This window comes from Cryptosporidium parvum, chromosome 5, assembly GCF_000165345.1.
Source record: "Cryptosporidium parvum Iowa II chromosome 5, whole genome shotgun sequence".
NCBI lineage: Eukaryota > Apicomplexa > Conoidasida > Eucoccidiorida > Cryptosporidiidae > Cryptosporidium > Cryptosporidium parvum.
The window spans coordinates 596,107-614,434 of NC_006984.1; the positions used below are offsets into that span (position 1 = coordinate 596,107).

Consider the following 18,328-nt stretch of genomic DNA (forward strand, 5'->3'; position numbering starts at 1 on the left):
GGCGCCAAAATTTTACCAGTATCTAAATCATGTATTGGCGCCACTATCAATAAAAAGAATGTATGAATAAATATTAACTTACAAGGTTAATAAACGTTATGCCAAAATAAAGAACAAGAGGAAAAAAGTTCATATCAAACCCAAATAGCAAGCTGTAAAAAATAAGTATTTACTTCATTCAGCTTGTGAAGCTTCCTGCTTTTACTTGCCGCAAGAAGAATACTTTAAAATGAATCTATCTCAATCTCGCTGTCCTTTTTTCCTAAAGGCAATTATTGCCTTTGGGTTCATTCTACAGCTCTCATTTTGCCAGCTCGCTTCTTTAAACTATAGACCTGAAAGGTTGGAGCAACCTATAATTATTAGAAAAGCGCTTAGTAAAGAAATATGTCATTTAAAAGAACTTGACGAAATGTCATATTACTGTGAACCTTTGGAAAATACTACCAATGCAGCTTATTTACAAATTGATTGTGAACTTATCTCTAAAAAAGATAGTCAGTTTCTCATTCTTGGAGATTGTGATCAGTCCACCAATCTAAATGGCGATCTAGCTTCTTTAAATAACTGCAATAAATATCTTTGTGATATGGAAAGCAATCCTTTAAACCTTCTAATTGTTAAAGTCTCTGGAAAAACTGAATATTTTCATGCTATTGAACATTTTAAAAGAAATTTCAGATTTAAAGAATCTACTCGAAGTATGAAGTTATCTCCTATTCCAGTTCATGTTTTATATAAAAAGTTTCAACTCTTTCCTGATTTTACCAACAAATCTACTCCATGGATCTCACCATTCTATGGTAAATATCTTGCCTACTATATTGGATCTGAAGAACATATTCCAACCTTAGATTGGGTTATACAGAAATTTGATAATACTGTTTTTAAAAATTTCTTAGAATTGAAAGATAAATATGAAATTCAAGATAAAGAAAATGATATTATTTCTACTTCTGAAACTGTTTACAGTATATCTTGGCTTATATCAACTATTATTGAAACTTATTGGACTAGAGGTATTGATCAACAAACTATACAACAAAATCAATCATTTCATACTGAAACATCATCTTTTGATACTGGATTAACATACAGAACTTATTGTTCTTTAGATTTCTCATCTTTTATCTTTAATATGAAACAATATATTGATTTTGCTGCTAGGACTAATAATAGTCCATCTTATTTAACTCATGAAATTAAAGATATTAGTAATGAAAATATTAAAGATATATTCTTATACTCAAGAATTGATTTGGATTCATTCTATCTTAACTATTCTCCAAATGAAATCAGTTCTGATCATTCCAACTTATCTAATGATGAGTTATTCAATAAACCTTTTCCTTGTAATTCCAAGTATAAAAGTATTCAAAAGCTTAAAAAAACTGCTTTTGATGATTATTCCAGTAATAATGTCAAAAAATCTTTAGATTCTGATCTTTATAAGCTCAGTAAAACTGTTAATGAAGATATTCTTGTACTTGTTAATATTATTTATGAACTTATTTCAAATTATATTATTGGAATTTATAAAAAGAATCCAATTCTTGTTGAATCTAGCGAAAGATTACAAAGATATTATAAGATATACCAAAAATTATTCTCTAGAATTACTGAAATCAAGTTAGAAGTTGATAAAGTTTGTGGTAGAAAAGCTTTTAAAATCTACTCAAAGAATAATGATGGGAAGAAAACTATTATTAGCAGTAGTAGTAATAATAGTAATAATAATAATAATAATAATAACTCAACTAATGACAAAAATTCTACAAAGTCAAATAAAAATAAGCATTCAGACTTGGATGAAGAAAATATTTGCTCTTTAAGATATAGTATGGATGTTATTAAAAGATTGGAATCCATCTTCTTTTCAATTCATGAAAATTACAGATATGTTGAACAATTGAGAAAAAATCAATTAAACTCTCCTGAATATCTTTTAAGATCAACTTATTGTTTCTCAAAGGCTCTTTTTGAAAGTAACTATAAAGATATACCTAATGAAACAATTATTAAAACAGTTTTAATTAATTCAATAATTTACAAACTTAAAAAAAGTACAAGTAAATCTATAAAATCTGAATGTCTTAAAGATCTTAGTAGTGGTGATCTTTCTTGGTTAGTAGATATTGAATCAAATTCACAAATTTGTGAAAGTTATTCAAATTGTATCTTTAATAAGGAATCCATTAATCAAAGTGTAGAAATTTTTACTAAACTTAAAGAAATTGATCAAGAAGGAGGATTCCATGAAAAATTTGCATTAATTAAAGAAATGTGTATATATTCTGACAAGATTCTAGGACTAAGCTTAGCTAGAAATAAAGACACAGAGTCCAATAATATTGATTCTGATTTGACAAATTGTCAAGGATTTCGTCTTTTACAGCTTACACTTAGAACTAGTCAACTTCAACAAGAAGTTGTTGGATTCAAATTCAGAATTACTCTTGTGGACAAAATTGGTAATTCTTACTTTATACCAGACTCCTCAACTGTTAACTATTTATTAATTAATGACTTTTGTATGGATCCTGAAATTACTCCATTAATTCAATGTAATTTTGATTGGGTAGCTTTTCAAAGCTTAGAAGAATTGAAAAAGTCAAGTAAAAAAGAGAATTATAAAAGGATTACAAACTCTATTGTATTACCAGATGGATATACTATATATACTCCTTTATACTTTAAAGAAACTACAGATATTGACTTTATTTCACTTTCAAATGGAGTATTGTTTGGCCGTATTTTAAGTTCTGAGACTAATCTTAATCCTAAGCTTAGACTTACTTACTTTAATGGACTTCCATATCCATATCATATGAATAATGAGGATCTTAAAAGGAAGATTTGTGAAAAATCTCCAAACAAATTTACTTATAATCCAGAATATTCAAATCCTCAGAAGATATTGGTTTTGAAGATTAGTTATGAATCTAGTCCAATTTCTATAATAGTTGATGATGAATACTTTGAAAATAAGACATTGATAAGGAATTCTTTGATTTTCAAGGATAAGTTTTCTGTGATTGAAACACCAGGACTTTCAATACCTTTAACTCCTTGTATAATTCAGATTGAAAGTACTTTGAGATCAAAATCTCCTTGTAACTCAATACTTTTCCCTTATTTAATGATTCAAGAGTTTGTTAATCCTTTAGGAATTGAGAATAATAATGGGATTATTAATGGTAATATTGTTAATAGTGGTACTATTAGTAGTAATAATAACAATAACAGTGATAAGAAGAATAAAAGTTCTTCTACTCCTATTAATACAATGGATGATATCATTTATCCAACAAATCTGGAAGGTGTATTAGAAAAGATACTTGAAATTGAGCCTTTAGCTTTAAACTTTATTGTTTCTGGTCGTGGTTATAAATTTCTAAAGATGATTTTAAAGTCGAATTATTATCTTGGATATCACTTTTTAACAACTTTAGTAACTTTTTGGACAGGTGGTTCCAAATTCCGTCAACATTGTGATATGCATCCAGGAAACATTCTTACAAGATTTCCCTCTAGTTGGAAAAAGTATAAATGGGAGAAATATTTAAAAAGTGTTTTAGATCACATAGATCAGAGATACTTTTCTATTATTGATGTTGATTTTTCTTATGAAAGTGAAATGAAGATTACAAATTTGGAAGAAGATATTGAGAGACTTCCTGATAAGGACCCATGTAATCATCCTTCAGTAATAGAAAATAATAGTCAAGTATCTAGGAATGATTATGAGAGAATTATGTGTTTCTTTTGTGATTCTCATATGTCTCTTGAAACATTTACTGAAGTAATTTCAAATTCTTATCCTTCCAAGACAGTATATTATGATCTTTCAACACATTATGAAGATATTATGAGAATTCACAATTATACAATGAATTATTGTGAAAAAGCAAAGAAAATGATAAATGAATTAAAAGAGAGAGGGGAGGATGATCTTGCAACAGGGTTTAAGATGATCCAAAGCTTAAGAAAAGTGATATGGAATTCAATTCTTGGACTTGATGGATTTGATACAGTTTCGGTTTCAGGTAATGAACTTGAAAACAATGATTTATTTAGTAGGTTTTTATTTTCAGGTTCAGGACCAAGTTTAGAATCTTGGTTATCATTACAAAAATCATCAGAATTAAAGAATAAGAAGGAATTAATAACAACAAGGAATTTAAGAAGAGGAGATTCAATGATGGATAATGAGAACTCGTCTTTATATAATAATGATGATTTAAAGGAATCAGTTTTAGTAGAAAAGGGTCTTTCTTTACCGGTATTCCCAGAGAGAATAATGCCAGGAATGACTTCATCAATTCCAGAGCAGAGTTTAAGTTTTTACTGTATTGCAATATCAACAAGAAAGCTCTTAAACTCTCCATCATTAAAATTTACAGATCTTGTAAACTTTTTATTACAAAGATCATCATCTGAGGGATATATAAGAAAGATTCATTTTGGATCAAGTTTTGAAGAATTTGAATCAACAAGAAGTAAATTAGAATCTGTGGAGCATTCAAAATTAGCATGTATGGAGAATTATGAAAATAAAAGGATTGTAATGGAAATGATACCATTAATATATTCAAAAGCTGATATGGTTTGTCCGAAAGATATTTGTACAAGTGTTAAACATTATGATATTTTTGAATCAATAGTATTAGTTTATAGATACCGTTTGAGTCATTTAATTTCAACAGCTTATCATTTGGGAGATACTTATAGTAATTTTGAAGACCAAATGTTAAGTATTAAAGTTTGGATGGTAGAGAGAAAGAATAAAATAGGTAAGAATGGTTTAGATTCAAGCATAGCAGAGAAGAAGTTATTGAAATTAAGTGAAGAACAGATAAATTCTATATTAGAGCTATATCACTTTTGTATAAGAGATAGGTTTTACAGTTCTTTATCTTATGGTCAATTAAAATGTAAAACAATACCAGAATTTGAAAAGTATGGAGAAGATTCGAATGGATTATTAATTTTGGAATTATCATCAATTTCTGATAGATCTTCAAGTAATATATTATTTCCATGGATTTACAATAGTGATTTTTCAATATTTGAATCAGAATTTTCATTTAAAGATGTGAATGGTATTTCTGTGATTGGTATTGTAAGACCTTTTGAACAAGGAGAGGGAATAGAGAATAATAATATAAAGGAAAGAAAAGTGTTTATACATAAAGGAGGTAAATGCATTTACAATTATAATTCAAGAATAGATGAATATAAGGCTCCTCCAAGTATTACAAACAAGATTTCAGAAGGACATGAACATTTATACAGAAATAGTTTTATTGGATATGATAAGATGGAAATAAATAGTTTGACAGTTTTTACATTAGATGAAGGTAAAAGAATAAGTTTTTATTCTTGGGTTAAAGGAATAATGAATGCAAGTACAGGTTTTTTTCAAGAGAAAGATTTAGGATTGTCAGGAATGGGTTTTTCTTCAATAAAGAAGAATTATCAGATTGAGTTAATAATTCTAGTTGGTTTTGTTGTGAAGACATTTAAGTCAATTTGGATTCCAAATCCAGAATGTAAGCATTATAGTAAGTTTAAGACTGTTTGTTTCCCAATGTTTTGTGGTCTGTCAAGCAAGAATATTATTTTAAATGTTGGTGATAACAGAAGAATTAGAGGGGTGAAGTTTTTATTTGGGCAAGATATTAAAGTAATAAATGCATATAATGATGTTACAAGTTTAAATTCCGAAGGCTCAGGATTTCAGTTGAATAAAGAGAAATCAAAATCTGAGCTTGAGGAGTTAGTTAGTCTAAGCCATATTTTGCCACATTATTGTTTTGGCAATAATGATCAAGTTAATGATATGATAGCAGTTGCATCAACTTTAGAGTATTTAACTACAGTAATTGCTACAGACGGTGCTTTGGACCCTTTAAAGTTATTTTCTTCAAATGTTGGCGATGTCTATTATAGGTACTTTAATATGACATTGGAGGAAATTTTAGGTCAAGTAAATAGATTTTGCGATATATTGCAAGCTTATTCAGGGTCAAAGAGCCGTGTATGTTAGTTTGTTGACGATTATGTTTTCTGAATAGAAATAGCCAATTATTTAATTTTGCTTTGGTTTTAAATTGGGCGGGCATATTTTGGATTTGTTAATTTTCTTTAAATTTTTTAGAAATATATTGAATTTTGGAGGAGTTGGGAGGGATAGATTTTGAATGTTTTGGTTGTTTGTAACGATATGGGATTAACTTTTATGTTTTTCTCTTTCTCTTAAGGTTTTAGGATTTTTAGAATACTAGAATTTATGGAGTTTGAACTGTTGCAAATATTATTACCTGGCACTACAAGAAGAAAGTAGAGGGGGAAAACAAAAATGAATCTTCATGATATATGTCATTTTTCTAATTTCTAGATTGAGAAAATTTACCGTTACTTTTTTAAATCCATTTTAAGTAATAATTTACATGGTATTTTCAATCTTGTAAAAATAGACAGTTTGGCGCCACATATATATATATATATATATATATATTTTTTTTCATTAAGTATAATGCAAACTTGACAATATTAAGAAAGAGGTTAATACATGTATATATTATAAATATATAAAAATATTTGCATATATATTTTCTTGAAAAAGAAAAGAAAGAATGAAGTTAAACAAAAGTTCAATAATGACTTTTGCAATCATTATAGTTGTTCTGGTAAGTTAATATGGGATTAGAAAAGAAATCTTTTTTTTTTTTTTTTTTTAACAATTTGTTCATCAATGCATGCAAATTTAATTGCATGTAATTTCAAACAAAATGTTCACAATGCCGGTATTGCATTAAATATATGGTGAAGATTAGATTTGCATGCACTGAAGAATATGTTTCAAAAAAAAAAAAAAAATATGAAAAATATATGACGTTAATTCCTTTCATTTCTTCTTTCTTTGTTTAAATAGGGAATAATAAGCAGAATAGTTGACTCAACAGTTTCAGAAAATGAATTAAGAGTAAGAAATATTGGAATTGAAAAGCGAAATAATTTGGAAAGTACTTTCATAAGTGAAAATGATGAAAACGCAAAGAAATATAATGAAGAATTAGAGCTGGAATTGGAGGCGTTTAAAGTGGCATCAGAACTCAGTACATCATTTATTAAAAAGATTCCTCAACAATTTAAAGATTTTTACAGAAAATCAGATGGAACAGCAGAAAGTATGTATAAGAATTGTATTTATGGATTCTTATTGTTAACTAAAAATGGAAAAGTTTCTCCAATTCTATATGTTAGAACATTAGTTTATAAGCTTGGAAATAGGTATTATTTTGATTTAGGAGAAATTCAAGATGAGAAAGAAAGAGAAAATGCTAAACTTGTTAAACTACAAGTTGGACAAGCAATACACTTATTTTGTATGAAAGGATCAAGCCTATTTTATTCCAGAGATGAAACAAAACCTTTAGATAGTAAGATTAAAAAAGAGTTGGCTAGATTAGAAGAACAGGAGCAGGAACAAGAACAAGAACAAGAACTAGGGCAAGAACATCAAGAAAGGTTAGATGATAATATTAAAGAAAGACCAGAAATGGTGGAAATAATGTTATATTTGACAGAATTGCTGGATAGTGAGATTTTAAGTGTTGAGATTGATAAAGCAATGATGAATGGAAGAAGAAAAGAAATAAAGGATATTTGGAAGATTGGAAAAGAAAGAAGATTAGATCAAGAAAAAATTAACGAGTATAAGAATATGGTCAAATTGATTCGAATTCCCCTTCCAGAATCACGACTTAGAGATAGATATGGCCAAATACATCATCCTGATTCAGAAAATAAACTTGGAGTCCCAACAAGAATCCAAAAAGAAAGTGATAAAATAAAATCAAAATTGAATCAAATTAAAAGAGATGAGAACATTCTTATGGGAGTAGGTAATGAGAGATTTGTTGATTATGAGAGAAGAAAGTATTTAGAAGCAGCTTTAAAGAGAAATCAAAAACTTAGTTTTGAGAAAAATAAACAAATAATTTCAGATAGGAGAAATGAGGATAAACAAGACGAAGAATCCAGATTAAAATGCGAATGTGAAGAAGAAGAATGTGAATGTAGGATTGTTGGTCTTTATGGAGAGGTTTTAGGTAAGCCTGTATCAATAAAACTTGAAGAGGAACTTTTTAATGATCATCAAATTTTTGGAAACAAAAATAAGAACCGAAAAAATGAAATCAAGCATTTTAAAGGATTAATAACTGGAACAAGAGAAGAAAACAGAAAGTATAAAGGTAATAATGAATATCAAGATAATTCTACCGGCTCAAATTTGAGAAGAAAGTTACATGTTCCAAATAGTTACATTGAGATTCCTCTTAGAGGTTTATCTAAACTTCAATTATTAACACTTGAGCAACTTTCTGGGATTGATATTAATACAAGAAGCTCAACACAATTTTTACCAAGAATTAAGAAAATTAATCATGAAAAAAACATTAAAGTATCAGAATCAGTACCTATTAATGAAGATGATAAAGGTTCTTCTATAAAGAAACCAAAAAGTATTTTACATAATAGAAACAGAAACTATATTTAACTAACTTAAATAAAGAAGCAAAACCTCATCAATTTTGACTTGAATAACGATATTTATAAGTTTCTAGAAGATCAGCATAATTTATGTTAAATCTTTCAATAAGTTCTAATATTAATATTAATTTTATATTTCAAAGCTAAAATCAACCTTGGATGATTTTTTTTTTTTTCAAAATCTCTATTTAGAATCAAGGCAGATAATTATTTACACTAAAATGAATCATTTTCACAAACAATCATTTTGAAATAAATAAAGTAAGGATAATTAATTGATCACTTTTTTTTAAAAAAATATATATATTAATATTTAATTCATTTCCTTCATTTTATCATAAATGATCATTTAAATTGAATTAACAAATAAAATAATCAAGAAAGATCATTTTCTTTATCGATTTATCTCGAGATTTCTTTTTATTCAATTGACAAATATTAAATATTGATCAAATTTATTCAAATTATTGTTTTAACACGTTTAAATGAATTTTATTACGTGTCTATCATTATTTATTTATTATCTAAGGAACTGCATGTAATTTATTATTTTTTCTGCTTGTGCAGTTGGCGGGAAATCACAATGTCTAAAAATGAAAATTGGGTATTCAGTTTTAAAAGAAAACAAATATATAATATATTGCATATATATATTAATTGAAAGCGAATGAAAAACTAAAAGTATTCGATGAAAATTTTGTCAATTAATCTAATTCACGAAGATAATTAAAAATAATGAGTCAGAGTACACTTTTTCATAAGAGTGTATTGATTTTCTTTATTGTAACTATTTTCTATGGGTACCAAATAAAGTTATTAGAGTGTGCAACAGCAAATTCCGATGTTTCGGAACAGAATAACCCAAATAGCATGCCAAGTGCAATAAATACTAGGCATGCAACGAGTCTTTATGAAAACTTGGTACCAAAACATCCTCAAACTTCAACATCTTTACTATATGGAAGAATGAAAGTACGTAATTGGCTTTATGTAACAAGGCGAAATAAGGAGGTGGGGGCATTAAGATATGGACTTAATAATGATGATATGCATGTAACAATTCAGATGTATGTTAACAACTTGAAGACTCACATTCCAGTTCAAAAGACTTATTTACATGAAAGAAGAGGTAAAGCAAGAAAATATAAAAGAAAATATATGTATTGGATTTGGAGACGTTGGAGATATTTACTTTCAGCAAAGGAGAGAATGCCAATATTAGTTGAAGATAAAGATTTGAAGCAAATGCCAATAGATCCATTAGAAAGAGTTTATAGCTATGCGGTAAATATTATAGAGGTTCCAAACGCATTTTATTTAGAACAGGTACATTGTATGTATACTGGTATTAAACCATTTATTAATGGTATTTTACCAAGTTATTCTTTACAAGATTTAATTGGAGCTTCTCTTTATTCAATAGGACCGGATGGAATATTTAAGGATTATTTCTGTATACAAGCAATAAATTTATGGAGTGATGATCAAATAGTACCAAATGCTAATGCAATTTGTGAAAGAGCAAAGAAATGTTTAGATAATCGTGAAATAAATGAAAGAAAGACAAAACAACTATTTAATGAGTATGTGAATAAAATTTCCGTGATATATTCAAATAAAAGGTTTATTGGAGCAGATTCTGGATATACTTTTGCATCAAATGCATTCTTAGAAATGGTACAAATATTTCATGAATTAGAAGCACATAAACGTCCTGACTATATTGAGAAGCTTTTTGTAATTGTTAGATCAATAAGATTTATGATTTATGCAAATGAATTATTACTAAGATCAGGAGTTAAAAATAAAGCAGTTTTCAAAGCCCCAAATGTTTCAGATGTTATTCAATATTCAGTATTTAGAGTTGATCCAGTTTCTATGATAAGGTTTTGTGTTGCTCATTTTATAACAACAAGGTTCAAGTTTAGAAAGAATATGGGTATTGCTGTTATTGAGGAAGCATGCGCTCATAGTTTAAGTTTTGGATTTATTGATGATACAGGTCAATTACCCCGTGGTGTAACAAAATCTAAAGCTAGAGAAATAATTTATCAACATTTTTCAACTTTAGAAGAAGAGGAAGAACATGGTGACAATTTTGTTTTGATACATTCTCAGGATCAAAACATCTCTATTGATGAGAAAGGTAATATTAGTAGAAATACAAAGAAAAAGGCAGAATTAGAAGATATTCAAGAAGCTGACGAAGAAAGTAATGAAGAGCTTGAAGATGAGGAGAATTGGAATACTTTTGTTAATCAATATATTGAGTAGTTTAAACTGACCTTTTGATTTTGTCAGCATATTAGAAATGTATATTTTTTTTTTATTATTTTTGTATTTCTAATAAGTCTACGAACTCCAAACTAATTCTTGTAATTAAATGAGTGTTAATTAGATAATTAAATAAATGTTCTGGAAATAAATTTAATATTAATGCAATATTTATTCATCTTCAAATAATTTCTTTTCCACATGAAAAAAAGTGTATGCATGCAAATACCGGTATTGAAGTTGATAATATTAGTAATTTTTTTCCACATAAAATTACTAAATACAGTTAATTACATGCAATCACCACTTGCAATAATCAGAAAGCAAAACATTTTTTCTCTTTAATTTATATAAGGAATTAATAACAAAAGGGTTTTCGCAAGGAATATATTATAAAAAAATGTTAGATTTTAATTATATAATTATAAGAGGATTCCCATTGGTTCTGCTTGCTCAAAGTTTTTATTCAAATTAAAGTAAGATAAAATTACGAGTTTTCAATATATGCGGACTAATGGATGAAAGAGTAAATTATACAAGCTTTTATCAGTAAATTTCAGTTAAGCCGTAATTAGATAATTCAAAGTGGGTTATAATACAAAATCAATACTAGCGAATAATCCGCAAATTCAATTGCTATTAAATTGATAAACAGCTTATGTTCAACTAATAATAGCAAGACATAACAAAGAGTGGTTAATAATATTTTATGAATAATAAAGAAATTCTATCGACAAAATATATTAATAATACAATTGTGAGCTTAATAAAATATACATTTTTTAATAAATCAGATAATGTATGATAAAATAAATATAAATAAAGTATAAATATATATATATAAATATTTATGTATAAATTTATAGTTATATTAATATTAATAAATATATATATTTATACTTTATTTATATATAAATATACAAATACATGCATTAGGCGCCTTGGGCAGAATATTTAAATTGTCAAACTTGGGAGTTTTATAGTAAAAACAAGACAAGGCCGTCAAAATATATTGGAAAACCTTCTGAAAGTGAATCCTGAATATTTCAGAATAATCAACTTCAGAGTCGAATAATATTGCTGTCTTTGGGTATTCTATTCATTCTTCAATGATGCCATAATTACATATTGTAAATATTTGAAGTAAAGCAAATCAATTTACTAACTGAAAAAAAAAGGAGCAAACAATCATTCAAGATAATAAGAAAAGAAAGAGTAATTAAAACAAATTCTTTCTCACATAAAAGAAACCATTTATTTATTTTGACTTTGAAGCTGCAAGTTGTTTAAATGCTTAAATTTATCGAGGCTGTCTTTGGGTCTCTGTTAAAAGAATGCAAGCTCCTTACATTGATTATATTGCTAATCATTTTGGCCCAATTGAATTATGCGACATCTAATATAAGTAAATTGGCAATTACTGAAGGTTTTATATTTTCTCCAAAATCACTAAATCTAATAGAGTGTACAAACAATGTAGTTGCTGATATTATAAGAGAAACGACAAAAGCAAATGATACAAATTCTCACAAAGTCGAAGCATGTCTTGGAGGCCAACATTTTCAGAGAAGCATGATGGGACTAGCTTTAAGTTTTGGTTCAGGAGAAGATCTTCAGTATAAGAAATTTAAATGTCCAAGGTTAATTGCATCTTTCTTAAGAGATAGAATACTTGGATATTCGTGCCCTTATTTGTCAAATATTAATGAGTTCTTTAATTTTGTAGAAAATAAAGAGCTTAAAACTGAAGATTCAATAGGGAAAAGGAATATTCGTTCTCATCCAAATAACGCAAAGAATAGTAAATTACCTACGATATTAACAAGTTTATACACAAGATTAGTTCATGGTTGCGATAAGATTGAATATTGTCTTTTGAATAATGAAGAAAAATCTCAGGAAAAGTATTCTATGCAAGACCATATAGACTTAGATAAGCCATTAGTTGGATTAAATACACATAATATTGATCTTGAAGCGAAAAAAAATATGATTGATTCAATGGTTTCACTTTTTCCAAGAAAGATTGGAAGAAGAGATATTTTAACTTATTCCAATAACTTATTAAGAAGAGCAACTTTTGAATTTGAGACTAATTTTGAGAAAGAAAGTCCTGTTGATCCTTTTTGGCTTATACAAGCATATAGAATGCTTTTAATATATTCAGTATTACTCGATGACGCTGGAATTTTTGTCAATTTGAATTCGCATTACTTTCAGAAGATATTTAATTATTTATTAGATACTCAATATTTACGAAGTATTGATTCTTTGCAACTACAGACAAAATATTTAAATCTCGATAAGTCATCAAGAAAACAGTTATTATTTTTAAGAGCTTCATATACTATTTTGGAGTCTTGCTTTAATTTTTGGAAAGATCTTCATGAATATTATGTTTCGTCAATGTTCACTAGTGAATATAATTTTGGTGATACTGAAATAGTTTTGGATTTCTCAAAAATTTGTCAAAAAGGTCTTCAATTACCTTTAAGACAATCATTAATATTTTTCTATTATGCTGGAATTAAAGAAGTCATCAAGTATTTTGATATTACTGACAATACTAGCAATAATGATAGTACTAGTAATGCTCAAAATGAAAGCAGTGAATTCACTGAATCTACTGAAACCACCAATTTTATTGCTAATAATAAAAATAATGATTGGTATGATAGTTATTGTACAGACTTTACAATTAACACTCCTTGGTTTGTTGAAAGTACAAACTTATTCTATCCAGTTACAAGTATTGAAGAGTTGGATTTAATATATAATAAAGAGGTTTTAGCCTTAATTAAACAAAGTGATCCAAATTTAAATCCAAAAGCTACTGTTTTGAACTTGAATCATAACATTCTATCAGGCTATTTTATTGGAGGAAATGGATCAATGATGTATAAAAGTTGTACATATTATTTAAAAAGAAAACTGAAGAAAGGATCTAAACAAATATTATTGGCTCATGTTACAAAAATGAGTAAGAACAATGGATTCTATGAAGTTAGCCCAAACGAAAAGATTAGATACTTTTGCTGGTATACAGCTAAGAGTGCTTATCCAAATGATTCGAGTTTTGAAGCTGACCATAAGTACGAAACTAGCCAGTTTTCTCAAGGAAATTTCAGAGTTTCTCAGTCTATTGAAACAGGTAATAAAACGGCTATTCAAAGCAAAGCCGCTAGGCCTGCTTCAATTTCTTCTTCTCCAAAAAGACTTGAATATCAGGATATTGAAACTCTTGAACAAAATTCTGATAGAGTTTCTTCAGCGTTATCTTCGATTACTTCCTCCACTTCTCAAACATCTTCCTCAAGTAGTCCAGCAAAATCTAGAAAACATTCAACATTTTTGGATAATAGACGACGTGAAATTCTAAGGAGATTATATCCTCAAAGCTCTGATTTGGATATGAAATCTCTAGTATATTCAATTTCTGACAAGTCTGATGACCTAAGAGGGGTGCCAATTATTAAAAAACATTCAAATTCCCCATCTCAAATATTAGAAAGCTCATCTTCAATGTCAAATACCAGAGGAAAACAAGAACAAGCTAGTTGTAAGAATAAAGATAAAGAGGATGAAAAATCAAAAAAAGGTTTAATTCCAAAATTACTTGAGGAAATTAGATCAGGAGTAAAGCTAAAACCAACAGGTTCTTCAGCTTCAAGTGAAATTATGGAGAATATTAAGAAAGAAATCACAAGTTCTGCTAAATCTGTGAATCTTGGAATTTCCTCTTCTCAAATCAAAAATGATTTAGATTCAACAGAATTTGCACCTCCTCTTGTTGAAACAAATCTGTTGGATGAAATGAGTAATAGTAACAGATTTCTATTTGAACAATAAATTCAATGCGAGAAATTGAAGGTTTTGGCGCCAATTTTTTGAAATTTATCAATGAGAATTTTTTCTTTTTGATTCATTTCCAAATAAACTCACAAATCAAAAAAAAAAAAAAATACAAGTTAAAATTTGGGAAAATTTACTTTTATTTTAATGAACAAATATTTCGAGTACAAATTATTGTTCTCAATTTTTGTATTATATTATTTATTATAAAGTCTTAGTTTTATGGAGGGTATAGAACTAGCACATGCATGTAAATACATGCATGAGTAGGCTGATACCTTGTTATTAATATTTTTCTTGTAAACAAATAAACAGCTATGAGAGCCTAGAGTTTATTTTTATTTGTGATAAGTTTTTATTTGTGTTTGGAGTATAAGGTTATTGTAATAGGTGTAAAGGGAGTGGGAATATTAAGAGCAAAAATTGGCGGGAAGATGAATTCATGATATTAGTCTATTATGGGATTTTAGGTAATGAAGGAATAATAAAAAATCTAATATGTATTAGTTAATTACATCAGTCTAATTAGCTATTCGGAATAATTCTTATTGTAAAATTTGAAATACAAATTCCCAATTCAAAAGATAAAAAAAAAGGTTCAGTTTAAGATTCAAAGAAGTTTTATTAGTAGCTTAAACTTGAAGGATTTCATAATTGAATAGCCAATATATAAATTAAGAAACTCATTTCTTATCAATTTTTGAAAGAAACAATAAATACCTATGCAGAGTAAAATAGAAATGATTGGCAATAAATATAGTAATTCTTTGTTTAACTAATTAGTTGAGTAATGGAACATCCTGGTGTTTGAAATCCTTGCAAATAGAGCATTCATCAGGATTATGGAATCCAGCTAAATTAATAAGTTTTGAGTGTAGAGAGTCAAAATATTCCCAAGCAGATTTTTTGAGTTGAGTATTCATTGAATTGGAGTTGTTTTTACAACCATCAAAGATTCCAGTTATACTAGATTTAGCAGATTCTGAAAATTCATTTAGTTTATGGCCACAACCATGGATCTCAAAAGGTTCTTGATTATTTAGCAGTAATATTTCATCATTAGAATGCCCATTATTCTCTACATCTTGCTCTTCAGATTCCTGTAAAATGGTAACTTCAGCATCTTCTAAATGCCCATTAGTTTCTTGTTGTTCCTCCTTAAAACTCATAGAATCATCTCTGAATTCACTTAATATAAGCTTAGATTCCTGTTTTGAAGGTTGGGAAGCAATACTATCATCTTCTCTAGTTTCAATTATAGGTTCCTGAGTATTACTAGGGGTTTGTGAAATTATTTCCTCTCGTGATAAAGTCTTTTCATTTTCTACAATTTCTTTATTTTCATCATCTTCCTCAGCAATTTTATCTTGCTCCTCTTCTACCTTCTCATCTTCTATAGATTTACTTTCATTCTCTACAGGATTCTCATTTTTGTTATTATTTTCCTCATCAATTTCTTCTGGTTGGCTTCCAGATTGCTCATTGTTATCATTTACTTCTTTAATAGCAGATATAGAAGGACTTCTGGACGATGATTTTGAGTTAGGTTCAGAAATTTCCAGTCTCAGAGAAAGCTCTTGAGCTAACTTAATACTTTCAGATGCAGCAATAAACTCTGCCTCCTTTATTGCCTTTTCTTCAGCTGCTCTAATACTAGTTTCCTCTTCCATTTTCAACAAGAAGTGTGTTGAATTTCTGAAATTCTCAAATTCTTAAAGAGTCAAATTTGACTTATAAATTTATTTTTTTTATTGAAAAAGTGGAATTTTCTAAGTCTTACAAAAATGCATGCAGACTTTGTTGCGGTAAATACTCTATGATGAGAATATTCTCCTAATAAAGTTAACTATTGCTAAAAATAAAATCAGTAAATCTTTCCAAACTCGTAACTTTTTTTTTTTTTAAACTAGAACTGATTTCTTTACATTTTTAACACATTTTTTCATTAATTAATCTTTAAATAGCTGCCGCCCAAAGCATGCAACACGATACCCGTATCGTCTCTGGCGGGAAACACAATTACAAGTATAATGATTTAGTGGAGATTTATCAAGTGAAAGAACTTTTGAAGATTTTTTTTTGAAATTAAATAAAAGAGATAATAATCTTATTAGAACAATAATACTTGTGTAAATTTAGAGCTTATTTATAAACAAAGTTGGATTTTGCGATATTATTATGTAAAACACACTTGCATGCAGCTTTTGAAAGAAAATGTTGAATAGTGAGAATAATAAATATTCTTATGAATGATATGGAAAACTTCTTTTCCTTGATTTCTTAAAGTTTTCACAATTTTAATCTTAATTATCAATTTGTGTTGTATTTAGGAAAAAAGAAATCATTATTTCTGCACAATATAGTTAAATGAATAATTGCATGTAAATATTCAAAGATCTACACAATATTTGGCGCCAAATTTTTTTTTTTTTTTGAGGAAGGATGAAACATGATTTACATGTAATATTACATTGGAGATTTTAAACCAAATAATGAAATTTTAAATATTCAGACGAGTACTTAACAACCTAAGCAATACAAGGAGTGTGGATAAGAAAGATTTGAGAGAAAATTACGATATTAGAATTATAAATAACTATATTGAAATAAATAACCATATTGTCAAGAAAGTATCCAAGTATAGTATTCTTTAATCAGTAAATTAATCAAAGAGAAAAAAAATAATTGAAAAATGTTCAATCTATTAAGGTCAGCCGGAAAGGTTGGAATGAATGTGATATTTACAGGCATTACAGGATCCGGGAAAACAACGTTATTATATTCATCACTACTTGGACGATTTAGTGAAGTTCCTAAATTAAATCCAACTGAAAGCTTCAATTTTGAGAGAATTATGTACTTGAAAAAGTTGCTACTTGTATGGGATACTTCTGGACATATTGCATTCATTAACAACCTTTTGCCAGTAATGTTATCTACTATCAAATTCAGAGCAATAGTATACGTTGTAAATCTTCTACAAGGAGACAAACTTATATTTGATCAGATTAATAATGAAATTAGAACACTACTTTATAATCAACAGCTTTCTGATTGTAGATTTTGTATACTTTTCAACACATTCGGATCAAATTCTGATTCATGGCCTAGACAACCCGCAGAATTTGCCAGCCTACTCGGGCTATGCTACTTGCCCCCTCAAATCGACAATCGAACCAAATGGTTTGTTGTAGACACAGCCAAAGGATTCACTGATCATGGATGGAGAATGGCGGTAGAATTCATACTATTTGGAAGTATTCCTAATATGCCCTACTATACTAATGTACCAGATTTTGAGCTAACTCCCATTCACTATTATCATTCACAATATGATGGGAAAACACCATATGGATATAATTTTAGACAATACATTCCAAACGACTATATTAACGCACTTTACTATCAAAACCTACCACCACCTGCTGATACTAAACCAAAAACATCCAAATTTGCGAAATTATTTAAAAAAAAGTAAAATTAGGCGCCCAAAGCCTGGCGCCAAAACTTGTCTCTGTAAATTATTTCAATCAATTTATTTAAATATAAATAAATTATTAAATAAATATTCCTTGTTTTTTTAAAAAATTTAAATAATATTTATAATAGCAAATAACTAATATTTTTATTAGATTAACGTGTC

The 18,328-nt window shown here is 27.9% G+C and overlaps 6 protein-coding genes across 6 annotated transcripts; 5 read left to right on the plus strand and 1 right to left on the minus strand.

The window, feature by feature from the left end:
- Positions 1-229: 229 nt before the first annotated feature.
- Positions 230-6,049, plus strand: cgd5_2720 (large protein containing a signal peptide; the record flags this gene model as incomplete). Its single annotated transcript, XM_626208.1, has 1 exon — positions 230-6,049. One exon carries the CDS (start codon positions 230-232, stop codon positions 6,047-6,049), a length of 5,820 nt encoding a protein of 1,939 aa, XP_626208.1.
- A 1,146-nt stretch (positions 6,050-7,195) lies between these two features.
- On the plus strand, positions 7,196-8,566 carry cgd5_2730 (hypothetical protein; the record flags this gene model as incomplete). Its single annotated transcript, XM_626209.1, has 1 exon — positions 7,196-8,566. The coding sequence occupies one exon, from the start codon at positions 7,196-7,198 to the stop codon at positions 8,564-8,566; it is 1,371 nt and encodes a 456-aa protein (XP_626209.1).
- A 728-nt stretch (positions 8,567-9,294) lies between these two features.
- Positions 9,295-10,833, plus strand: cgd5_2740 (conserved hypothetical protein; the record flags this gene model as incomplete). Its single annotated transcript, XM_626210.1, has 1 exon — positions 9,295-10,833. One exon carries the CDS (start codon positions 9,295-9,297, stop codon positions 10,831-10,833), a length of 1,539 nt encoding a protein of 512 aa, XP_626210.1.
- A 1,290-nt stretch (positions 10,834-12,123) lies between these two features.
- cgd5_2750 (hypothetical protein, signal peptide) lies at positions 12,124-14,682 on the plus strand (the record flags this gene model as incomplete). The annotated part of the gene is made up of 1 exon (XM_626211.1): positions 12,124-14,682. The coding sequence occupies one exon, from the start codon at positions 12,124-12,126 to the stop codon at positions 14,680-14,682; it is 2,559 nt and encodes an 852-aa protein (XP_626211.1).
- A 782-nt stretch (positions 14,683-15,464) lies between these two features.
- cgd5_2760 (hypothetical protein) lies at positions 15,465-16,355 on the minus strand (the record flags this gene model as incomplete). The annotated part of the gene is made up of 1 exon (XM_626212.1): positions 15,465-16,355. The coding sequence occupies one exon, from the start codon at positions 16,353-16,355 to the stop codon at positions 15,465-15,467; it is 891 nt and encodes a 296-aa protein (XP_626212.1).
- A 1,019-nt stretch (positions 16,356-17,374) lies between these two features.
- Positions 17,375-18,163, plus strand: cgd5_2770 (ARF like small GTpase; the record flags this gene model as incomplete). Its single annotated transcript, XM_626213.1, has 1 exon — positions 17,375-18,163. A coding segment is annotated over one exon (789 nt), but the record flags the coding sequence as incomplete, so codon positions are not given.
- Positions 18,164-18,328: the final 165 nt, after the last annotated feature.